The sequence below is a fragment of the Adiantum capillus-veneris genome, chromosome 3 (genome assembly GCF_014529385.1).
Source record: "Adiantum capillus-veneris isolate H3 chromosome 3, ASM1452938v2, whole genome shotgun sequence".
Taxonomy (NCBI): domain Eukaryota; kingdom Viridiplantae; phylum Streptophyta; class Polypodiopsida; order Polypodiales; family Pteridaceae; genus Adiantum; species Adiantum capillus-veneris.
In genome coordinates this window covers 117,301,735-117,327,655 of record NC_140933.1, presented here as the reverse complement: position 1 = coordinate 117,327,655, position 25,921 = coordinate 117,301,735, and the positions used below count along the sequence as shown (strand labels likewise).

The following is a 25,921-nucleotide window of genomic DNA, read 5'->3' as shown; positions in this document are numbered from 1 at the left end:
GGCGGAGGTGGTGGTGCTGCTATGGTCGTCTGAAAAAAGTCTGTGAGCTGTGTCTGGTGCTCGTCTCTCACAACTGATGCTGCTTGGAGGAGGGAGTCCCGATGCTGCTGTGCCTCTAGGAGGAAGCGGCCGAGCTGTCGCTGGTCTTTGGACTCAAAAATCTGATGTAGAGTGGGCTGATCTGCAAACAAGGTCAGATACGTGCCTCTGGTCTCCTCATGTGCTCTACATCTGCATACATAATGCTCCTCGCTCTCAATTTCTACTGTGAAAAGTCTGCATATCCTCTCTACTTTGGAGAGGGGACATGTGCAACTCTCCCTGCCTCAATCTCTAGCTAGTGTGATGAGACTCTGAGCTGTCCAAGGGCGACCCGTGCTCTATGTGGCATGTAGATATCCATGTACCTCGGTCTCTGGATGAACCCATTTGCTAGAATGGTCAGGAAGTGGGCTGTGTAGTACTACCCCTTTGTGGGAAGAGGCTCTCTAGGTGTGATCCATGTCTCCCTGGATGTATAGTGGCCAGAGATCCTGTCCGAGAACTCAATTCCTCTCGGTGTGTGAGAGGTGTATATGAGGGGAATCAGGATCATACTGAAAAGGAGGCAGATCCATGATGTCCAAGCCATGGGATGTAAACCACTATGACCTGTGAGTACCATGCCCTCATATCCCTCCCTTGATGCAGCTGTCTCAATGCCTCATAAGCTCTGCTGGTGAATCTGTCTGGTGGGAACTCTCGCATGCGTTGGATGAAGCAAACTGTGTGAAAGGGGGCTTCTACTAGCATTGATGGTGCAGCTAGCTCTGCTTTGATGATGTCATGTGGTACTGAGGGTTTGCTGTGGAGCAAATGAGAGATCATGATGATCTGTGGGCGCTCTATCTGTGTCCATAGAGGTGTTGATAGCCCTGGTGCCCATATTGCAGCGCCATACATCATGGCAGGTGTGATTAGTGTCAAAAACCACCCCTTGGTGCGGGGCTCCTGGAAGTGGGCCTGATGGCACCTTGGCTCTAGGGTGGCCAATGCTGCATATCCTCGTGTAAGCCGGTCTCGGGCTGCCTGGGCCATGCAAAATCTGTGAGTGGTGCAAGTGAAAGTCACCCCAGGTATACATATGAATCAACCACCTCGACCTGCCTGCCTGTTGCTGCGAGTATTGCTTTGCTTCGAACTGTTGTGGAGGTGTGGAAGATCACGACCTTGGTCTTGCCAAGGTTCACTGTGAGCCCTCGTTGTGTCTAGAAATCATCCAAGGCTCGTAGGTGGCTCTGTAGTCCCTCCTGTGTCTCAGAAACTAGAATGATATCATCAGCATAGAGCATAGTATGGACTGGTATACCTACCAAGTCTGATCCCGCTCCACCTGCTCGTAGAATGTAATCTGAAATCTCGTCGATGTAGAGACTAAATAGAGTCGGGGAAAGGGGGCATCCTTGCTTCCCACCAATGGTGCTAGCAATGGGATTCGATAGTCCACCTGGGCATCGCACTCTACCTATGACCTGTGCATAAAAAGAATGAATGGCCCATATCATCTCAGATGGTATCTGTAGCTCCTGAGGGGGTTGAAAGAGTCTCTCTCTAGGGATAGTGTCTAGGCCTTGCAGAAATCCACAATGCAGCAGTAGAGTCTCCTCTTCCGTGCTTTCACGTTGTCAATCAGGCAGCGAAGCACGAAGATGTGGTCGATAGTCAAGAAAGTGCGTCGAAAGCCTGCCTGTCCTAGTGTGCGTATTCCTAATGTCTGCGTATGTACTAAGCTCTGCCTCAAGAACTGCCCCATACAATTTGGCCAATGTGTGACCAATCATGATAGTCCTGTAGTTCCTTGGATCCCGGGTGTTGCTAGATTTGTGGAAAGGCACAATGGTGTGCATAGTCCACTCCTATGGTAGTCCCTCAACCAGAGCACGGTTGAAGAGACGTGTTATCAAGGGGGAGAGTGTCTGCTGTATATATCAGGTGCTCACTTGTAGTCCAATGTGATCTGCTGAGCGGCCATGCTGAAGGCGTCGAATGGCTCTCTTCACCATGCTAGATGTGAAGAAAGTCGAGGTGGTAGGTCGAGGATCAGATGGTTTTGGGATCAGTGGCCACTGGCTGCCCACGTATTTGGTATAAGAGCGCTCGACATAGTCATGCCAGATCTGGGGGTCCTCAAAGGGGTGGTGGGGTGTGGCTCTCTCCATGCTATGGCGCAGTATGTACTCATGAGAAGGTGGTATAGCGCAAGCTCCTACGACTCCTCGAAGGCCCACCGTTTATGGCATATGATGGCCTTCATCTGTCGCCTGGCCTCACTCTCGATGATCTCCTCCAAGGCTTGTCGAGCCTGTAGCTGTGTGTATAGATCTCTGCACCCCCCGTCGTACCATTAGTTCTAGGGCATCATACCAGAGGGTGGGGGTCTCCCACTATGGGTAGTGTGTGGAAAGCAGCTGAGGGCTGAAGTGTGTAAAACTACGGAGAGCTGTCTAGTGAGTGTAGGGAATGGTGTGTCTGGGTCGAGAGTGTAGATCCCCTCGTATACATAGATCCTCTCTGCCCTTGTATCCTCCATGGTGGAGAGTAGCTCTAGGTCGTCAAAGTCGTAAGTATCACACCGTCTACTCTGTGTCCTGGTGTTGAAATCCCCCGTGAGGAAGACTTCACCCAGCCTAGAGTACTCCATGATCTCCTCCCTGAGACATGCATATGGTGAGTGTGTATCATTCTCCTCCTCTCCTCCGTGTGTATGAACCTCCTTTGTCTCTCCTCCGCCTGTCTGTGCAAACCTAAAGCCGCTGGGTGCAAAGTAGTAGATGGCAAGGTAGAGAATGTGCTCCTTGGATAGCTCAATTGGTACCCACATGTAGCGTGCCTCTAGATCGCGGGCTACTATCTATATTCTGCTATGGAGTGATTGGCGATACAGGATTGGAACTCCACCGGATCCTCTAGAGGTGTTGTGTCGTGTGCACTTCCCTTGTGTAGACTCCCACTGATAGTCTTGTACTCGAGGGAGGCCTCTCTCGAGACTCTCATGTGTCTCTGTGAGTAGAATGAGGTCTCGGTCATGCATCACCTCCTCTAGTCTCCTTGGGTGTGTCCACAGAGAGCCATTGCAGTTCCAAACTGCCATATGTATCTCCTTGTATAGTGTCCCATAGGCCGCGAGTCCCTATTCGACGGCCTTGCCATCGATGATGACTCGGCCGTCTTGGTAGGAAGCCCATTTTTCCTCTTTGCGTGCTTGTTGTACTCGAGGCATGCATGTTCTTCTATGGTCCACTTGCATCTTTGTGAGGTCTTCATCAAGGTAGATGGGTGGCTCCGTGAGACCTCATAGAATGACCCTCTTGTGGATGAAGAGGATGCGTGCTTCTCCGATGGAAATTGAAGGATAATAGGCCTCTTCTTGGTTGGGTCTTTACCGGCTCTCCAAGCGTTGGTGAAGGGGGTTGGGTCTTCTATCTCGTACCTAAGTTTGGTACATAGGACTTTGCCGTCTTTCTCGGGGGTGGAGTCTTTCCCTTTCTCCATGCCGGTGACTCGTACATTTAGGTGACGGGCATGCCACATCTTTTCCTCTTCAAGTGTGGTGTCTACAAGGAGAGCTTCTTCCTTGTGAGCGTCCTCTTTTGCTTCCTTTTTGAGGTTTTTCTTGACCACCTCTACCCATCCCTCTTTTGTGGCCTCGAGCTTGCCTTCGAAGCTTTCGGTGAGGGCTTTGGTAAGCTCTTCTTTGATGGCCTCTTTGGTTTCGTTATTGATTTCACCCTCCTTGGGGGTGAGAGATGCTAGGGAGGCTTTGAGAATGTCCATTTGTTCTTGCATCTCCGCCTTCTCCTTGTGCCATTCTTCTTGGGCCGCCTCCCACTTCTTGAGCTCCTTTTTCTCTTCTTCCCTAGCCTCCTATTCCTTGGCTCTTTTTCCTTATTCAACACTTCTACTTCTTTCTCGAGCTTGGAGAGGCGGTTGATGATGGTGTTGATTGTGGAGTCCATCGTCTTCTTGTTCTCCTTGATCGTGGCATGTATCTTGTTGTCCATCTTGGACACCTCTTCCTTGGTTATGCCCTTCACCATGCTGGGGGCGATCCGTGATTCGGAGATTGTAGGTTGAGGGGTGTGTTTCAAGAAAGTAATAGAGCCATGGCGAGAAGGGGGAAGGGGGGGGGGGGTATATGTGGGTGTGCATGTGTTTGTGTGTGAATGTGTATGCGTGTGGGGTGTGTATGTATGTGGTGTTTGTGTGTGGGTGTATGCAGTTGCAGGCGGGCACAGGTTGTCAAGCAGAGGCAAGCAGGTGGCGGGGTGCAGGCAGTTGCAGCTGGGCAATGCAGGCAGTGGTGCATGGCAGGTGGGTAGCTAGGCAACACAAGGAGGTAGCAGCGTGCAAGAGCGAGCTGGGTTGGCACGGAGAAGCGGTGGTGGTGCAGGGCAGGAGGTTGGCGACGTGCAAGGGCAGATGCAGGGTGGCAGCGCCCAGCACGGGCAGCAAACGAGAGCGAGAGAGAGAGAGAGAGAGAGAGAGAGAGAGAGAGAGAGAGAGAGAGAGAGAGAGAGAGAGAGAGAGAGAGAGAGAGAGAGAGAGAGAGAGAGAGAGAGAGAGAGAGAGAGAGAGAGAGAGAGAGAAAGAAAGAAAGAAAGATTTTTAACGTCTATGTCAGGCCGAAATCGGCCTATGAGACAAATCAAATGTACATGGTGTGTATGTCATCCGTCTATCGGAAAGACAAATGAAACAAAACTGATACAAAACTGAACTGAATGTAGGTAGTGGAGTATCTGAGGAGGGATGGAGCTCTATCTCTAGGGGTATATGCATGTCTATGTGCTCAATGTAGTACAATCATGGGAATGCATCAAGCTATCTAGCTCCATCCTGTACTAATGAAATGATATTAGAGAGAGAGAGAGAGAGAGAGAGAGAGAGAGAGAGAGAGAGAGAGAGAGAGAGAGAGAGAGAGAGAGAGAGAGAGAGAGAGAGAGAGAGATGAAATGAAATGAAATGATATATTAACGTCTTCAAAAGGCCAAATTGACCTATGAGACCAAGCTGTTACAACGTAGTGAATCTGATACCATGTTTGGAATAAAAAAGAACTGAAACAAAAAATACAACTACTACAAGTTGGGACGGTATGGATGTGCCAGCTAATACAAAAGGTGCCTAGTACAATGTGTAGTACAATGAGAGAAGGGGGGGGGGGGGAGATATGGTAGAGATCCATCCTCATTTGCATTCTGGACGTCGAGAAAGTATGGCTCGAATCCTTTGTTGTAGTCTCCGTCGATACTGTGTAGCTCCTCTCCTCAATTGCGGTCGTCTAGATCTCCCTAGCTTCAATGCTTGATCTATGAGAATGCCAGTAGTGGTAGCATGAGTGCGGGAAGAGCTTTGCAATGGTAGTTGCTCCTCTGGGTGTCCAATATCTAGTGTAAAGGAATTTGTAATCTGTCTTTAGGACTCTCTCTCTCTCTCGAGCTCTCCTCAGTAAAGTGTCTCTATGCCTGTGTAACTCAAGTAGATACAGTCCAAGACATCTCTGGTCCTTATAACTGACCCTAGATAGAGGCCCAAAACCCTCTCTGAATAGGCCTCGTATCTCATAGTACACTGTGCAATGACATATGTAATGTAACTTTGTCTCTGCCTCTAGATGACATAAGCGGCATATCCTGCTATCTGCTGGTATCCCTCTGAATCTGCCAGTCTCAATCTCGAGCTATTGTGAGGATGTGCATATCTAGCCAATGGCACAACACAAATCATGAGAAAGATGTGTGTCCATATCGCTAGGTCGAATCACAAACCCATCCCCTGTGAGGTGGAGAAGATGCTCTCTATAGAAAGCCATCTTCGTGCCCAACTCCTGTACCGGCTCTCCAGCCGTGTTAGAGACATCAAGGGTGCCTGTAGAGAGTACTGAAAAGGAGGCAGCCTCAGGCCTGTCCATGGTGAAGCCATGTCTAAAACCATGATGTCATTTGTGCATACCAGCATGATGTATCCCCCTGCAGAGCTAAATGTTTGGAGGACTCTAGGGCCAACTTGGCATATCTATCTCGGTTAGTATCCCATAGGCTGTGTACAAAGGAGACTGATCTGGTAAGCGCCTCAATCTCCATAGGGGGGGCAGCTAACTCCGCGCGAATGATATCATGCGGTACGGAGGCCTTGGCTCTAATCAACCGAGAGATCATAGATACCAAGGGCCTCTCCATATGCCTCTTCACCTGATGTGTGGGGCCAATATGCGACATCGTTATATACGGTTCCTAGACAGGAACCCCTTCCAGACCCTACAGAGCCATGCCCAGCTACGAGCACCTTCTTTACCATTGGGATGGTACAGAGGGCCATTGACAGGATGAGGACCGAGAGGGCATATGATCATGATGGTCTAGTAGCGGAGCACTTTATACATGCTAGGGATATGTTGATGGAGGTTCTTGCAGTGTTGTTCAATCGTGCCATATGTGAAGGGTTACCTGAGACTTGGAGGTTGTCTACTATTGTGCCTATCTTCAAGGCAAGTGATCCTTACAGAGCTTGGGAACTATCGCACTATTATGGTTGGACACACATTGGCACGGTTGTATGCATCCATTCTTGAGCAGCACTTGAGTAATTGGGTAGAGGGTGAGGGTGTACGAGCAAAGGGTCAGGCTGGTTTCAGAAGGGATTTCTCCACTCTTGATCATATTCCGACACTCAGAGCCATTATTGAGGAGGGCAGGTCACATGGGAGACATATTTATTGTAGCTTTGTGGATTTCCGCAAAGCATTTGACATGGTACCGAGAGCTCTATTGATGCGTAGACTACAGGAGATGGGGGTGCCCATAGAGTTGATTTGGTGGATTATGGCTTTGTACAGATCAGTGATGGGACATGTACGCACTCCGGAAGGGGTATCTGATTTAGTTTACTCTACTATTGGGGTGAAACAGGGCTGCCCATTGTCTCCTACTCTATTTGGTATGTATGTTGATGAGGTGTTTGTATAAACGGAATCAGTCTCTGTATAACGGGTGTGTGACCTGCCTCCTGATGTCTGGGTTGTACTATACTGAAAAGAAACGTACAGTGTCAAGAGAGTATGATCCACTGCTACGCCCACTGGCCTGGCTCCCACTATGAAATCGTGAATGCAAGGGACAATGCTCGGCTTTGTCATAACATAGTCCACTGTACTGGCCCCATGTTTGTGTGGAAAGCATGTGAAACCGGCTGCTCCAAGAAATCGCTGTAAGCCATTAAATATGACTAACCCATGTGTAGTCGTTATCTCCATGAGGTATCTCCCATACTGCGTCTGCTCTCTGCCATGTAAGCGTCTGTCAAGCCCCAACTCACCCACATCCAGATCTCTAAGCATCTCATCTGAAGTGTCGCAGAAGACTGTCTGGCCCCATGTCTGTGTGGGAAGCATGTGAAACCGACTGCTCTAGGAAATGGCGGTAAGCCATTAAGTATGGGTAACCCATGTGTAGTCGTCATCTCCATGAGGTATCTCCCATACTCCGTATGCTCTCTGTCATGTGAGCGTCTGTCAAGCCCCAACTCACCCTTATCCAGCTCTCTAAGCATCTCATCTGAAGTGTTGTAGAAGACTGTCTGAGAGTTGCCCGTTTGGGCAATGAAGTCCCCTAAGAGTATCATATCACCATCCCTAGAAAACTCCCATATGTCATCATCTAGTATAGAAAAAGGCGACTGTCCTCTGGATGCAGCATATACCGACGTATGGGGAGGAAAGTAACATATGGCAATATATAGAAATCGACCTGTGTCAGCTCTCAATCTCACCCACATGTATCTAGCATGCTCATCTCTTCGTACAATATGTAGTAGTGGTTGTAGCTTCTCTCTAAATAGTATTGCTACTCCTCTTGACCCTCTACCCCCATGCTCAGATCTCGTAGCTGTCCTGCGGGTTTTCTCCCATCTATATCCCACCACATGTGGCATCACCTGTCTAGGGGCCTGGTGAGTCTCTGAGTAGAATACAATGTCCCTGTCTTTGAAACTGTCCTCAAATGCACCAACGTCCAACCTCATAGACCCATTACAATTCCAAGTAGCAATCTTCAGTGTGGTCCCATAGGTCTCGCACAGTCATGCAACACGCCGCTCTACAATCACCACCCGCCATCTCTGTAGAAGGCTATCTTTCCTTTTTCCCTTGCCACTGTAATCTCTAGCATTATCTCTCTCATATGTGCGAGCTGTGAGAGAGTAAGGTGATCGCCGAGGAAAATACCTGTCTTCTTGAGAGTAGGCCTCTTCCTCAAGAATTCCTTCTTCTCTTCCAAGGAGGGGAAGCGTAGTATGAGAGCTCTCTCCTTTGAAGACTCTCTCGGGCCATCACTTTTCTTGCCTACTCTCCATGCCTTTGTGTACAAAGGCTTTCCCACCCCCATCATGGATGTGAGGCTTGTGACCTCTTTCTCCACATTGTTTATGTCCTTGAGGCCGGTCACTCTCACATGTAAAGCCCGCATCCGCCTTCTTTGTTCCTCTTCGAGGGTCATGTTGATAAGCGTCGGTGTACAAGGAGCTTCCTTACCTTTCCCTTTCTTGGCGACCTCAATCCATTTTTCGGCCTCGTCCGCCTTCTTCTGTGTCTTTGTTATCATATCCGCCCATAAAGACGTCTTCGCCACATTCAGTTTCTCTTCCTCTTTGATCATCCTTACCTGTTCCTTGATTACCTTGATTTCCTCTATCATAGAGGGCTGAAATTCACCTTCCTCTAATCCACTGCTTGCTCTGTCAACAAGCTCCCGTTTGAGGGCTGAGACTTCTTCTTTGAGTGTCTGTGAGTCCGCCTTAAGTGCTTCTATCTCTGCGTTTAGGTATATATCTCTTTCTCCTTCTTCCATTGTGCGCCTTCGTTGAAGACCATCTGGAGGAGGTTGGCCTTCTCCTTCTACCATCCTTCCATCTCTGTTTTCCATTCCTTCATTTCCCTTTCCATTTGCGTCATCCGCTTGTTCGTGAGCATGAAGGTGGCCTTTGCTCGCGGCTTGCAAGTAGGTGAAACATTCATGGCTTCCGTGTCCTGTGAAGGTGGAGCAGGGAAGATGTGAGAGAGAGAGAGAGAGAGAGAGAGAGAGAGAGAGAGAGAGAGAGAGAGAGAGAGAGAGAGATATTATTACACAAAGCTTATTGTTTATAGGTCCTAAAAACAGAGTCTCTCCATCATCTCGCGCTTTTCCTTCTTTATGTGGCACCAACATCAGAGTCTACCTTCACATGTGCAGATGCGAACACCATTTCTCTTCACTTCCGAGATAAAAGTATATTTCTGGCTTTGAAGGATATTCAGACCCTCTACCGATTGATATTTGTTGAACTTGCGAATTGCATAAATTGGTTATTCAAGTGGGAATGTGCTGGAAAGGTTTCTGGGCATACATTCGCTGATCATACCTGTGGCAGCCATTGTGATCATACTAACATAGAGTTTACTGTGAAACTTCTCCAATGCTGCATTTATATCCTTCCCCTTTTGGAGTTCAACACAGGTCTAAGTCTTGTTGCTGCAGACACCATTAACTCACTCTTTGAACAGTTGGTTTGCCCTGCAAGTCATTTCCGCCTTCATTTGAAAGAGTTAGATGAGGTCGCGGACACCTTTAGGACTCTCATATTAAATCGTGGCAGGTTGCAAGCCTTCTGCTGTGTTCAGTGTGCCTGCGTGCATTCTTATACTCCACGCATTACCTCTGTGGAAGCATCAATCAATAATATCATCAAGGACCGACCAAGTCATGAAAACACCGACCTCTTTTGTTCTCTCACATCTGTCAAAAAGGATACCTCATGTGCTCTACATGAGAAAACAGCTCGTACTGACCGTAACGGAATTGCTCTTGTCCTTCTTGAGGTACACTTTAATTTCAGTTTTGCGATTTAATGTACCTTTTGGCAGCGGTTTGTGCTTGAGATATTTGATAGCTGGAACCTGGTTGTCATTGGTCTGATGTGCAGGTGTTTTTGGAAGAGTTACTTCTGCAGCCACGCTTAGCCAATATTCTGAAGGCTGGTGATGTATTACAAAGTCAGTTTTCTCCTGAGAATTATGTCATCCTGGTTATGGAGGCAGCTGCAATGCATTTCACTTTCTCAGTCCTTGGTGGTGCCCATACCAAAGTGCTGCAACAAAATGTTGAACAGGGATCTTTTACCCACCATGTATTTAGTTTAAGTCTACCTGCTGCTGTGAGGCTGCTGGACCTTTCTATAGTTGATGATATCTGTGCTCCTGACACGTTCCTTATCCATATAATCAATGTGCTAAGATGTTCCCTTAACAGATCATCTTGCTTGAGAGAAGAGCTTTCAGAAGAAGTAGTTTTGGGTTTTGTTGCATCAGCCCTTGAAAGTGCAACAAGTCTTTACTTTAAATGTTGGAAGGCTAAAGCTGTACCTCCACATCAAAATTTATTGCAATGTGGTCAACTTCTCAAGTGTTTATCCAATAAGTTCTCTGTTATGTGTGACGGAGATTCTGAAAAAGTTGCTTTACTATTGGACTTGCTTCTTGATCAAGAGAATAACTTAAAGGCTTTGCAGCAGGAAAAAGAATCTACACATTCTGGCCTTTTCTGTACATATCATAAGTCTTTTTATAATGTGCAACAAAGACAGGAGCAACTGCTGCCAATGAACCACACTTGCTTATCTTCTCCAATACCTTCTTTTTTGGAGACAAAGGCAACTCTGTTGGTCTCCATATTGCACTTGATTAGTACAGCTCTATTTTCCTTAATTGCAGAGGCTGCTAAAACCCTTCAGACTTCAAGGACGCCAAATAGTGAAGACCAGAGTTGTTCAAATGCTGAGGTGTATATAAGAGACGTAAGACAACTATTCAAATTTTGTGCCTCGGTGGAGAGGATCACAGTCCTCTCAAATCTAACTTTAGATAAGGAGCTTCAAAATGAAATCCTAGAAGTTGATCAACTGACAGGAAATGCTTTCACATTCTTTGCCGAGTGGCTTCTTTTGTGTATAAAGCATGATGCCCCAAATGCTTTACAGCAAGCTTACTTGGAGGTTTTGAAGTCTTTGTTAACTCTCAATTGGATACTGCAGAGAATTTCAAATTCAGCGTCTGCTTTTGAGCTGCTTTGCAAGGTGAGTTAAGTTGATCAATAAGCAACCGGTTTTGCAAGCAAATTTGAGTAACGAGTAATGATAAAGTCTAGGTACTTCGTATTTTTCAGATTGTCTTTATATCAGTTTTATTTGCGCTTGCTCATAGTGGATTAGTAGTGGGTACTTGGACCATGGGAATACGGAGAGCATAACCCTACTACTGGCTTGGGAGTAGGCTATATGAGTGTCTCCCAAACACTGTTGGTGGGCTTGTCTAAGACGCATATGTATAGAAAGGATTTTTTTGATGCCTTAAGCAAGGACTTGTATAGGTTTTGTCACTTGGTGACAGTTTGTTAGCTTTTATACACTTGGGGGGGGGGGGGGGGGGGGGGGGGCGGAGGATCCAGCTTTCATGCTTGATCTTGCAGGGTTCATTTAAACTGTTGCAGGACTTGACAGACATGCTGTTTCCTGACCACCAGACTAGATGTTTTTTGTGATAGCCAGCATAGTTGTGTGGTGTATTTGGTGGGCACATTGCTTGAGTGACGAGTCTTTTTCCACCTTGGCTGCATTTGTAACGATTTGGATGGAGATCATTAATTCTCTTCACATCCTTTTGAGAGGCACTTAAGAACTTCCACCGCAGCCCAGGAGCAAAATGTTGCAGGATTTGACAGGCACGACGTTTCCTGATGGGACTATATGTTTTTTGTGATAGCTAGTATAGTTTTGTGGTGTATTTGGAGGGCACACTGCTTGAGTGATGAGTCTTTTTGCACCTTGGCTGCTTCGGTGACGAGCTGGATAGAGATCAGTAATTCTCGTCAGCATTTGGAGAGGCACTTGAGAACTTCCACCACAGCCCAACTGTGCAGGTTGCGTTTTGTGACTTGTCAAATCCTGGGGCGAACTTCTACCTTCTTGAGTTCCATGGCAGGGCGGCAAGAGTGATAGTAGTCATTTATGGTACACACTTCTTCCCATCTACTTTTGACAGCTAACAATCATTTCATGTTGTAAATATCTTTCTATTTTACTGCCAGCCTGTTAAAGCTGCAGGGTCCAATGAGCTGAGAGAATCTGGCTGGAATCCCTAGCACGATAGTCCCTTCTGCTGGTTTTTGTTATAGAGGATGAGACAGTGGGAACCTTCCACCACCACTGTCGTTGATGCATGCTAGGAGATGCCTTCTATCTCAGGCATTGGATAGGAGTGATCTTATTTCATGGATGCACAATATGTTTCATGTACAGTCCCATCTTTTACAGTATATGAGATCTTAGGACATTGCATTATTGTTTGATAATGGTGCTTGAGTTTGATGACGTCAAGGGGGCTGGATTCATGAGCTTTGTATCACTCGGGTCCCAAAAGAGAAACTGCCATATATATTTGGGTGTCATCTAGCAAGTTTAGTTGTGGAACTCGTGAAGTTGTCTCATTACTTGTTGCCCTTTTGCATATTGAGGTGTTTCCTCTATGCTGTCATTGTATTTTGATGTAGGGGCTCCTAAAATTGCTAATGTTTTGACCATTGGTTGTTTTTTATGTAACGCAAAAAGCAATAGTGGTAATTTTCTTTAAACATGAAGAAAGAAAGTAAGAAAGAAAGGAAGATTGTAGTAGGATCTCATAGGGGCCAAAGAGAACAAGCCTATGAGACAAACCATATCCGAATGTCTGTACCCCCAACATACAGCAGGATACAAAACCTCAAAAATAGGATGGGTGTGATGGGTGCAGGTTGTAATCAAACCAAATTGTTGAAGGAGAGGGGGTGCTACTTGCTTGGACACCCAAGAATCTTCGACGACACATGAACAGAAACTAGAACAACTTAAACACTTGAACTAAAAGAGAGAGAGAGAGAATACTCGACACGAAGGGATGAAGTTTTGCTTGCAGATGCACTTGCCCCAAAATCTGGCTCTCCTTTCGGTACATCTTTTTGTATTGATAATCATAGAGTACAACTGTTGGAGACGCTCCTCTGCAACATGCAACCATGCAATGATCTGCTAGAGAGCCCCTCTCTCTCTCCCCTCTCCTGTCTCATGCTTCTGCACACGTGCACTCTTACATCAAAGACAACCATTATGGTGGCTTTCCAAATGGCATAGTCGTCTCCATTCGGTTGCCGATCTGAGGGAAAGGTAGGGAGTGTAGGTATCTTGATTGGTTGATCACCTACACCGGAGTAGAACTGGGACCAATCTCCCCATTCTTCGTTGATGGTGTTCTCACCACCGCCGATCCCATCCTCATTCACCATGGGCTGAATAGGTTTCAGAATTATCACTCTTCTCCATGGTGTTGGAGAATCTAGGCATGTGATAAGGCTAGGTCGAGGTAGAAGGTAAAATCTGAAAATCCACCCACTACAGCCAAAATCACCCCCAAAAGAGTGAAAAATGCAAAAAAAAAACAGCAAACCATCTCTTGTCATCGTTGAAAAATCAGCACCACCAACTCGCACAAATCACCGATCCGATTCAAGAGCACACCGTGGCTCTGATACCATGTCAAAGTTGCAGTGGAAAATGGGTGAATCGGGTGATGAACTTGTCTGCAACCTCAAGCAAACCACTTCTCCGTACTTGACAGCCAATGGATCTCGTATCTATTGCGATGGATCTCCTCGCCGTGAAGGTACCAGCTCGTACCGCCTGTCACAAGACGGGCACCATGAGCCAATGGAAAAGAACAGACTGAACAAACTTTTAGCCCTTCAATAACAACTGAATCGAAAGAGAGACGACACGCGACACGTAGTGGCGGAATTCCATTCCAAAGAGTATTGGCCCCAAACCTTGGCGCCCCTTCCGGTTTTTCTTTATATTGCATCAACACAGTACAAGCCAGTACTCCAGACTCTGCACCTTCTCCAAGAAGTATACCCGAGAATGAGCCCATGGTCTCATATTTAAAGGCTCTAGGCCCCAATGAAAATCCTTAAAACTCAAAAGCTTCTGATCCAAAAGCAATGCTAAAAAGTTGCCAGTGCAAAACGCGGAAATCCGTACAGTCTGCCACGTCATCATGTCAACGCAATTGCCGGGTTTTTTTTCGTACAGCTGCCACGTCATCAGGTGCTACGCAAATCTTTCTGTGTGCGTGTGGGTCCTGCTTTATCTTAAGCCTTTATGTCACTTGGGCCCCATCGGACGGGGTCCCATAAGTTGGTAGGACTTCTTCTTCTGTTGTTGCTTGTTTTTCTTAGGGTTTAGGCCCCTCGGCCGTGATCTGAAGGTTGTCTCTGCTCTTCACTGACTTGACACGTCAGCAGTTTGTGACATCCCCCCTTCTCGAAAGAAAGTAATCGTCCGCGATTACAGCATATCTGCAAAACAACTCAAGTTAGCTCAAAAATTTTTGAGGGTCATTCCGAGGGACAATCAGTTCGCTCTTTTTTTTTTGTTAAGGAGTTGGCTTCTCCTTTCGTCCAGATCGGAATTCTTGATATTCCGGCGTAGTAAAATTAGCCATCACACCCAGAGAGGATTGACCTTCCTCGGGTGTCTTGATGCACAGTAAGGTGCAGTGGAAGTGAATGTTGAACTTTGCTCAAGATGAGTGCTCCGAACTGTGCTCAAGGGTTCCTTTTACTTACGGAAGGGAGAGCCTTCCGTTCCTTTAGTGAGAGAGTGCAATAATGGACACAAACAAAGTGAATGGACACTGTGCGTGAAGGTGCATGAGATGAGAGATAGAGAGAGAAGAGAATACAACACCAGAATGTTGTCAAACCCTCCTCCGAAGGCCCCACTCTCTATGGCGAGAGAGGTCTACTATTGATTGCACAAATCTCTACAATGCTTGGACTTGCCGATGATGTCGACGACGATGAGGACGACGAGACGGGCTGAAATCTGAAAATGCTAAGGGCTGAAATCTGCAAATCTTTGTCTGCTGAATTCAGGCTCCATGTCCATGACGATGTCGAAGACGACGGTGCGACGACGACGCACTGAAAACGCAGATGCTGAAATCTGCGTTTTCTGGGCTGAATCTGTAAACTTCGATGGATCCCACCGTGCGCGAGGAATTGCTGTGAGGAGGTGAGATCTGGGACTTGTTTTGCGATGTCAAGTGCTGAAAACTGAAAATGCTGGTGCTTGTATTGGTTCCGTCGCGGTAGATCTGCAAAACACTGAAATGCCTGGCAGATGCAAAAACGCTAGGGCTGAAAATCTGACTTGTGGTAGAAATCTGCTAACGCTAGGGCTGATCTGCTGTTGCTGTGCAAATCTGCTAACGCTAGGAGTCTTCTGCTTCTTGCTATCGCCAAGTTGTTGCCAATGCAAAAACGCTGGCTGATTTGGTCCAAAAACGCCAGCCTTCTGCTGTGATGCAAAAACGCTAGGCCTCTTGGGGGTTCAGCTGAGAAGTTGCCTGTTGAGCGTGTGCTCTTGTTGTCTCTTCTGCCAAAAAGTGCTAGCGCTAGGTTTGCTTATATACAAACTTAGCAAAATTGCCCTACCTACTTTCCAACAAAAGTCACTTAAAAATAATAAGTGAAAAAGGTCAAAAATAGGAAAAATAGGTCTATGCACTGTAAAAATGCTCCTGATGGGTTCTGATGGAAATCTAATGGTCATACCGTGTGCAACTAGAGGATATGCATCTACTCTAAGTGTCTGGACATGCACGGTTTGCGAACAGACTCACAAAAGTGCCAGATCACTTTCTATTCTAGACTGACTTGATTGAACTGAACCCTGGTCATGCTGTAGCTTGTCCACGGACACATACGGTTGGATGTGTCACGTGACATGCACTAAAATTACATACCTCAAGCAATCTCATCCAATTAGTAATATTGAGTGGTTGGCGCATCACAATGCAACACAAATGCTCACATATGCATGTTACAAGACATAGAAATATCAAGTCGTTGATGAACACTCCTCCCGCATAACCTAACAAGGTCTGTGCCGGGAGATATTCAACGACTCCCTCATCACTCCTCCCGCATAATCTAAAAAGGTCCGGGCCAGGAGATATAGAGGCCTTTTACAACCAAATGCCCCATAGACCACAACCTGCGTCGTTTGGAGGTGCTGAGAGTAACCACTGCTGAGACTTCTTAATACTCTTCCCCATAACCATCCAGGTCCGGTCCGGGAGTAACAACAACAATATTTTTTAAGCATACAACCAAACGCTCCCCAGACATCCCGTCTACGTTGTTCGGAGGTTTTCTAGCATACAACAAAATGCTTCCCAGACATCCCGTCTGCGTCTTTCCGAGGTTCAAACAATACCCAAACAGAATTTGTCACTACTCCACCCGAGAGTAAAATCACCAATCAATGAAACCAATATTAAAACCAGAGTCAACCAATTCAAATCGGACAAGTTTAAAGCAAATAGCATCCATTTCAAACAATACTTTCTCAAACAATGTTTAAAAATATCGAACTAGAAAACAACTAGAGAGGTTATTCAAGGCTTTGTTCGGACAACCGAACTTTGAGGAAAACTGGCTTGCCCTTTTGCATCACGGTGATGGTTCGGTTCCGAACCTAGAGAGTCGCATCATTCTTGTCGTGCCAGGGCATGCCCAAAGGAACGTCGCAATTGCCCAACTTTATAATGTGGAAATCAACTTTTCCATGATAATCTTGGATAGTCATTGGAAGAGCACCAATGAGCGGTACCAGTTTCTGAGTCTGTCCCATGGTTAGCTCAGCTTCAATATCTCCACCCTCTACATCACAATCAACGTGCATCCGCTTAAGAATTCTGGATGGATTAAGTTTTCTGTAGCTCCGGGGTCAAACAAAATAAGGGCTTTGAAGCCATTGACTTTGCCATATGCTCGGCACAATTCATTTGTACTCTTAAGGCGTATGCCATAAATATCAGGGACTAGCCCAATAGCGGGTCTAGCTCTCTTAGCTGGAGGTGGCTAATAAGTCCGGGGTCCGGACCCGAAGATACTTCAAATAAAATTCTAGTAGTCTCTGATTTGCTCTGTTTGCTCTTTTGTGGGACCGGTATGCTTTGCCTGATGCTCTGATACCACTGTCACAAGACGGGCACCACGTGCCAATGGGAAAGAACAAACTGAACAGACTTTTAGCACTTAAAGAGAGAGACGACACGCGACACGGAGTGGCGGAATTCCACCCCAGAGAGTATTGGCCCCAAACCTTGGCGTCTCTTTCGGTATTTCTTTATATTGCATCAACACAGTACAAGCCAGTACTCCAGACTCTGCACCTTCTCCAGGAAGCATGCCCGAGAATGACCTCATGGCCTCATATTTAAAGGCCCTAGGCCCCAAAAGCAGTTTACATGAAAAACCTTCAAACTCAAAGCTTCTGGTCGAATAGCAATGCCAAAAAGTTGCAATTGCAAAACGCGAAAATCCGTACAGTCTGCCATGTCATCATGTCAACGTAAGTTCCGGGTACAACTGCCACGTCAGCAAGTGCTACGCAAGTCTTTCTGTGGGTGTGTAGGTCCCGCTTTATTTTAATCCTTTATGTCACTTGGGCCCCATCGTACGGGGTCCCATAAGTTGTAGGACTTCTTCTTCTGTTGTTGCTTGTTCTTCTTAGGGTTTAGGCCCCTCGGCCGTGATCTGAAGGTTGGCTCTGCTCTTCACTGACTTGACATGTCAGCAGTTTGTGACATCCCCCCTTCTCGAAAGAAAGTAATCGTCTGCGATTACAACATATTTGCAAAACAACTCAAGTTAGCTCAAAAATTTCCGAGGGACAATTAGTTCGCTCTTTTTTAAGGAGTTGGCTTCTCCTTTCGGCCCTATTGATCAAGGAGTTGGCTTCTCCTTTCGTCCATATTAGAACTCTTGATATTCCGGCGTAGTAAAATTAGCCATCACACCCAGAGAGCACCGACCTTCCTCGGGTGTCTTGATGCACTAAAATTACACACCCAGGCAATCTCATCCAATTAGGAATATTGAGTGGTTGGCGCATCACAATGCAACACAAATGCTGAGATATGCATGTTACAAGACATAGAAACATAAAGTCGCCGATGAACACTCCTCCCGCATAACGTAACAAGGTTTGGGCCGGGAGATATTCAACGACTCCCTCATCACTCCTCCCGCATAACCTAAAAACGTCCGGTCCGGGAGTCATAGAGGCCTTTTACAACCAAAGGCCCCCCAGACCGCAGCCTGCGTCGTTTGGAGGTGCGGAGAGTAACCACTGCTCAGACTTCTTAATACTCTCCCTCATAACCATCCACGTCTGGGCTGGGAGTAACAACAACAATATTTTTTAAGCATACAACAAACGCTCCCCACGTTCGGAGGTTTTCTAGCATACAACGAAATGCTTCCCAGACATCCCGTCTGCGCCGTTCCGAGGTTCAAACAATACCCAAATAGAATTGTCACTACTCCACCCGGGATTAAAATCACCAATCAATGAAACCAATATTAAAACCAGAGTCAACCAATTCAAAGAAAATAAGGGCTTTGAAGCCATTGACTTTTCCATATGCTCGGCACAATTCATTTGTACTCTCAAGACGTATGCCATAACAATAGCGGGTCTAGCTCTCTTAGCTGGAGGTGGCTAATAAGTCCGGGGTTGGGACTCGAAGATACTTCAAATAAAATTTCAGTAGTCTTTGATTTACTTTATCTGCTCTTGTGTGGGACCGGTATGCTTTGCCTGATGCTCTGATACCACTGTCACCAGACGGGCACCACGTGCCAATGGGAAAGAACAGACTGAACAGACTTTTAGCACTTAAAGAGAGAGACGACACACGGCACGGAGTGGCGGAATTCCACCCCAGAGAGTATTGGCCCCAAACCTTGGCGCCCCTTTTGGTATTTCTTTATATTGCATCAACATAGTACAAGCCGGTACTCCAGACTCTGCACCTTCTCCAGGAAGCATGCCCGAGAATGAGCCCATGGACTCATATTTAAAGGCCCTAGGCCCCAAAAGCAGTTTACATGAAAAGCCTTCAAACTCAAAGCTTCTGGTCCAAAAGCAATGCCAAAAAGTTGCTAGTGCAAAGCGCGGAAATCCGTAAAGTCTGCCATGTCATCATGTCAGCGTAATTTTCGGGGTTTTTCTGTACAACTGCCACGTCAGCAAGTGCTACGCAAGTCTTTCTATGGGTGTGTAGGTCCTGCGTTATTTTAATCCTTTCTGTCACTTGGGCCCCATCGGACGGGGTCCCATAAGCTGGTAGGAATTCTTCTTCTGTTGTTGCTTGTTCTTCTTAGGGTTTAGGCCCCTCGGCCGTGATCCTGAAGGTTGGCTTTGCTCTTCATTGACTTGATACGTCAGCAGTTTGTGACACCGCCCCCCGAACAGGCTCGAGCACACACCACGGGATGTGGTACACCGAAGAGGGTGTGCACACGTTGTGGAAGGGGAGTGCTAGCAAGGGAGAGAGGTATCACTGCTAGAAAACACCAATAAGAGAGATTGATGATGATGCCAAAAACGCTAAAGAGAGAGAGTGCACGAACACAAAATGCTAGCGAAGCTGAAAATGCTAGAGAGAGAGTGACTGCCCAAACGGTGGATCTCTGCATTGAACAACTGCCAAAGTACAAAGGGCGGGGGGGGGGGGCTGCCTATATAGGGAAACTACAAGTTTGCCCTACCTCAGTCAAAAAACCCCACGATCCCATAAATGGCTAAAATGTGCTAATAAATATGTAAACTCCTGAAAGTGACCTTGGACACATATTTAGTAGGAGAACTGTAGAAGACTCGAGACTTTGACCCTGGGAAACTCTAGGAACGGGGGTCCCGCCTCATGCCAGCCTACCCGGTGAGCAACAGAGTGAAGTGCACTGCCGTGAACATGAACGTCTACCTCAAGTACGATCGGGCACAACCACAAAACAACCCTCACTTCCTAATTTTCTCTTGGGAGATACTGGAGCTACCACCAAATAGGAAATTGAACTTCTGAGGAGTTCCTTATGTACAAATGCAATGCAAACATAGATTGCCTTGCGGGAAAGCATCTGCTTTTCCCTAAAGCACTTAAAAATATTCACTTTTAGAAAACGGTTATCAAAACCCATCTTTATTCTTGTATGTGCATCTTTACGTGTAATCCTTTATCCAGTTCGGATTTCCTCCTAAGCCAATGGAATATTGCCTATCCAATGCTCTTGTCACCTATCATGTGACACATGTGGAATACCCATTTCCCATTCTCTCCCACCTACTAACGGTACAACTCCATCACGATGCTTAATGTCACCCATTGTATGACACATCAAAGTTGTCCGTTCTTGATGGCTTTTATCAGTTCTAGTAGATATACAGTTCCTAACTTTAACAGTTCAAGTGTACACTGGTAAATATCCTAATTTCATTAAATAGAAATGACTTAGAAAAGTAAGAAAATAGTCTATTTAGCAACATTTTCTCCTGTAGTTGTCAGTTTTTTCTTCGGACTCGATCCAACGAATGCACCCATGATTAGATTGAGAGTCTCAAGAGAAGTGAACAAATCACAATGAGATTGAATATGCTTGAATGTACCATTGTCAAAGGAATACACATGATCCATTGACGATGCAATACATGCACCTTGAATAGATTGGTCGTATTGACATTGCACAAGAAAAGCTTATCTTGCATCTTGCACAAAATTTACCAAATTTTCATTTAAAGAAGCATTTACAATGGTTGCATTTGCCTCTTTCTTGTGAGCCTCTTTATCCTTAAACTTAGGACATTGCTTACGGAGGATGATCATTTGCCTTACAGGAATGGCATTTCATCCTCTTCTTGTCTTTATCACCATAGTTCTGAGACCTATTGTTGTTTGAAAAAGTAGCAATTGTTGTTGCGCTCCTATTACTCAAAAAAACATTAGAATTATTCTCCTTTTGTTGTTTAGCCACAAATGCTTGCTCAACAATATGTTGCCTAGCCTTGTTTTTCCCTAGTCTTGGCCTCTTGTAGCAATACAAAGACAAGACCATTGAACTCACAACATCATATTTATTCTCTGTAACAATCTCCGAGTGGAGACAAAAGTTTGAGAAAGAATCTGGTGACACATCAAGAATTGTTTGCACAAGACCACCGTCAGGAATGACCTCACCATTGGCAACTTTGTCTCGGTTAGTAACACATCAATATCATCCTCCTCGTGCATAACCTTCGGTTCTCACTCGCTCGGGTAAGCAATTTAAGCCATACAAACAAGCTAGTCTATCCATGTCTATTTTGTTGTTTTGTTGAGCGAATGTGTCGAGCAATGAAATCCTGAAAGCACAATGAATGCATGACCCTGCAAATCTTTAAGATCACAATGTGCTTCCTCGGCAGTAGGCAACAAACCCACTCTAGCAAGCAAACTATCTGACCTTTCACTATCATCCACAGAACCTTCCGTGCTGATGCTCACCAAATATCACCTCAGTTTGAGATAGTGAGCTATGAGGGTATTGGGACGTTGCCTTGATGCCAAAGCTTGCTTTGACACCAATTGTTGTAAATGTGGTTGTAGGTATGCACACAAGGATGGAGAAGACGAAGGAGAAAAATTGTGTACATGTTTGGAGTCCTCGTGGTATCTTGACAAAAGGTCATAGGAGGGCGCACACACACACACACACTCTTTTTTTTTGTAAATCTGCTTTGATTAATTTACAAGTGGGAAACCTCGAAGCGAGGAAAGCCTAAAAAAGAAAGGGATACAAAAGACGAAGCACTATGAGGCTCCGAAGGCTAGAAACAGTCAAAAGTAAATCCTGTAGGCATCAAGAGTGATGTCTTCAGCTTCATATGCAAAATGCAGCGCTTGACCAAGAGATAATTTGAAATAGGGAAAGGGGTCAACAAAAGTGCCCTGGAACATCAAGGAGTTTCTATGATGCCAAATGGCCTACATAGTCCAAAATCTGACCCAGGTAAAGAAGACCGCAAACTGAGATTGTGGTGACCGAAGCACCCCAAAAAGCCAAAATCGTTTGTGAAAGGAGCCGGAAGGAAAACGCAGTCGAAGAGCAGTCGACACTTGCCGAATGAAGGTTCTGGAGTGACGACAACACCACAGAAAGTGTGGCACGGTCTCCTCAGCTTCAAGGCATCTGGGGCAACGGGAAGGCGCAATATGCCGAGCATGCAACACACTGCCAACAGTTAGAGCTCCCACCAAGCACCGCCACAAGAAGACACGTTCCTTCAAAGGCAGATGACTGCCAAATGCGAGACAATGCGTGTTGCCACCACAAGAATGACTCGGAAAGCGACCACAACTGATTACCTCGATGCACAATCCATACATCAGACTGAAGAATGGCATAGACATTGGCAGCTGAGATGCAGTCCAATCTAGTAGTAGCCAGATTCCAATCAGAGAACCGAGAATCTTCATCTAGAGGAGGAATGGGCGAATGAGCAGCAAGCATGTATTGAATCTCCCGCCAGAGAGGAGAATAGTGAAGACCCAACCAAAAGCGGGAGACGGCATTAGCAAAAGAAAGAACATAACCCGAGTCATCAACCACCTAATGCACCTGACAGATTCCCTTTTGGGAAAGAAAATACGCTTGGCGAGGAGACCGTTGAACCAAAGTGACAACAAAAATCCTGCTCCAATGTAAACTCTCCAAGCGAAGAGAGTTACCCCCAGAGGATTGTCGACTATCCCAGGCCAAATGCAAAGTGACAACCTTCCAATCAACAATTAGAGAAGAAGTAAAGGGACATCCAGGAATGTGTCCTTCAAACTTCCCAAAAACAACATCCCAATAAGTCAGTTGCCAATGACCAAAAGAAGGGGTGACAATGTGCGCACATAAATGTGTGACCATGAGAGCCCAGGGTTGCTGCTGCTCCACCAAAACTTGCAACAACATAGCTTTCCGAGCTAGAAGGTGACGTCTCAAGTCCAAAATATTCAACCCTCCAAGCCACTTGGGAGAACACAGCTTGTCCATAGATAGAAGCCGAATGCCTCTCTTGGTAGATGAGGTCCGCCATAAATGTTCTAAAATATTGGACATGAGAGACTGCAAGCGCAACCGAGGCCAGGATAACAAAGGCAAGTAAAACTGCACATAAGCCACAAGGATGCATTGGACAATCCTAAGACGCACATGAAGTGGCCACGTGGACAATTTCCAATAGTTCATGTAACAAACTATTGACGTGTCGAAATCCTAATTCTGCTGAAACCCTAACCCTAAAATAAAAAACCCTAATTCTGTCCAAAACCCTAATTCTGTTGAAACCCTAACCCTAAAATCAAAAACCCTAATTTTGCCAAAAACCCTAATTTTGTTGCAACCCTAACCCTAAAATCAGAAACCCTAATTTTGTCCGAAACCCTAACCCTAAAATCAAAAACCCTAACCCTAACCTTGATTTGCTGACGTGGCGGGCTGACACGTGGCTTGCTGTACGGACACCAACGCGATTTATGAAAAGTTGGCAGCTTTTGGCATTGCTTTTTGGACCAGGAGCTTTTGAGTTTTAAAGGCTTTTCACTGTAATTGCTTTTTAGGCCAAGGGCCTTTAAATATGAGGTTAGGGCTCATTCTCTGGCATGCTTCGTGGAGAAGGTGCAGAGTTTGGAGTACTGGCTTGTACTTTGATGATGTAATCTAAAGAAATACCGAAAGGGGCGCCAAGGTTTGGGGCCAATACTCTCTATGGTGGAATTTCGCCACTCCGTGTCGCGTGTTGTCTCTCTCTTTCAGTTCAGTTGTTATTGAAGTGTTAAAAGTCTGTTCAGTCTGTTCTTTTCTATTGGCACGTAGTGCTCGTCTTGTGACAGTGGTATTAGAGCATCAGTCGTGTGCTTTTCTGAAAGCATACTGGTCCTATAAAAGAGCAGACAGAGCTGTTGGAATTTTAATCGAGGCATCTTCGCCCTCCAACCCGGACTGATTAGCCACTCCCACCCTTACTTCATTGCGCATCGGGCGTGCTCCCGTCTAACCGCAGTGTCTTACAGGGCATAAGCCAATTAAGATCACTTGCAAGAGAAGGATCCAGATTTGTTTCAAGTCAGTGTTTTTTTTCTCAGAAGCAGTGCCATGCAGATGTTGATGTTTACAGCTACCAAGCAGCATACTCCAAGTACTTGGCAAGCTTTCAAGATAATTTTTGCCCGAAGTTATATGGTTTCTGACATCTTCCTTCGGAGTGCAACTTCTGGCAGAGTGGGGTATCCTGAAATGCTTGCCATGGAAACCCTAGCAAATTATAACTTGAAATTTCTCGACATCTTTCAATAGATGTCTCTTCACTAGCAGATGACCTTGGAGATCCAGTGCGATTGCTATTTTGGGACTACCATTGCCACCAAAGAAACACTGTTTGTCCAAGAGCTCATGGACCATGCTGTGCTCGGCTACAACCTCATGGAAGGAACCTAATCCTAATTTTTGGTGTAGGTTTCAAGATAGAAAGTCAGTCGACTTTTCAAGCTTGACTGATGTCGACATTGCTTTTTAAGTTTGAGTTTTGTTTGATCTTGTTTGGTGATCCTATTTGGAATTTGTTTGAAATGGATGGTATCTGTTTTGAACGGGTTTTGGTGCCAATTTGAATTGTTTGACATAGGTTTGATACTGGTTTCACTGATTGGTGATTTTACTCCTGAGTGGAGAAGTGAGAAATACTGTTTTGGTATTGTTTGAACCTTGGAACGACGCAGGCCGATGCTTGGGGAGCGTTTCACTGTATGTTTGAAAACCTCGGAACGACGCAGGCCGATGCCTGGGGAGCGTTTGGTTGTATGCTTGTAAAATAATTGTTGTTGTGACTCTCGGCCCGGACCTAGATGGTTATGCGGGAGGAGTATTAAGAAGTCTGAGCAGTGGTTACTCTCAGCACCTTCAAACGACGCAGGTTGCGGTCTGGGGGGCGTTTGGTTGTAAAAGGCCTCTATATCTCCCGGCCCGGACCTTTTTAGGTTATGCGGGAGGAGTGATGAGGGAGTCGTTGAATATCTCCCGGCCCGGACCTTGTTAGGTTATGCGGGAGGAGTGTTCATCGGCGGCTTTATGTTTCTATGCCTTTAACATGCATATGTAAGCATTTGTGTTGCATTGTGATGTGCCAACTACTGAATATTCCTAATTGGATGAGATTGCCTGGGTATGTAATTTTAGTGCATCAAGACACTTGTGGAAGATCAGTACGGTTTGGGTGTGATGGCTAATTTTACTACGCCGGAATATCAAGAGTTCCGATCTGGACGAAAGGAGAAGCTAACTCCTTGATCAAAAGACCAGAAAGGAGAAGCTAACTCCTTGATCAAAAGAGCAGAAAGGAGAAGCTAACTCCTTAAGAAAAAGAGCAAACTGATTGTCCCTCGGAATGACCCTCATAAATTTTTGAGCTAACTTGAGTTGTTTTGCAGATATGTTGTAATCGCGGACGATTACTCTCTTTCAAGAAGGGGAGATGTAACAAACTATTGACGTGTCGAAACCCTAATTCTGTTGAAACCTTAACCCTAAAATAAAAAACCCTAATTCTTCCCAAAACGCTAATTCTCTTGAAACCCTAACCCTAAAATCAAAAACCCTAATTTTGCCAGAAACTCTAATTTTGTTGAAACCCTAACCCTAAAATCAGAAACCCTAATTTTGTCTGAAACCCTGACCCTAAAATCAAAAACCCTAACCCTGGTTTGTTGACGTGGTGGGCTGACACGTGGCTTGCTGTACGAACACCAACGCGATTTACGAAAAGCTGGCAGCTTTTGGCATTGCTTTTTGGACCAGGAGCTTTTGAGTTTTAAAGGCTTTTCACTGTAATTTCTTTTTAGGCCAAGGGCCTTTAAATATGAGGTTAGGGCTCATTCTCTGGCATGCTTCCTGGA

General features: G+C 45.8%; 1 protein-coding gene across 3 annotated transcripts in view; it reads left to right on the top strand.

Annotated features, from left to right (window-relative positions):
* The window catches only part of LOC147461560 (uncharacterized), a 95,699-nt gene that overhangs the window by 48,918 nt on the left and 20,860 nt on the right, over positions 1-25,921 (top strand). For all 3 annotated transcript variants that reach the window (XM_086509066.1, XM_086509067.1, XM_086509068.1), the window contains exons 2-3: positions 9,179-9,889; positions 9,994-11,142. In XM_086509066.1, the coding sequence (XP_086365192.1) occupies positions 9,179-9,889; positions 9,994-11,142 (1,860 nt within the window). The remainder of the gene's footprint in view (positions 1-9,178; positions 9,890-9,993; positions 11,143-25,921) is intronic.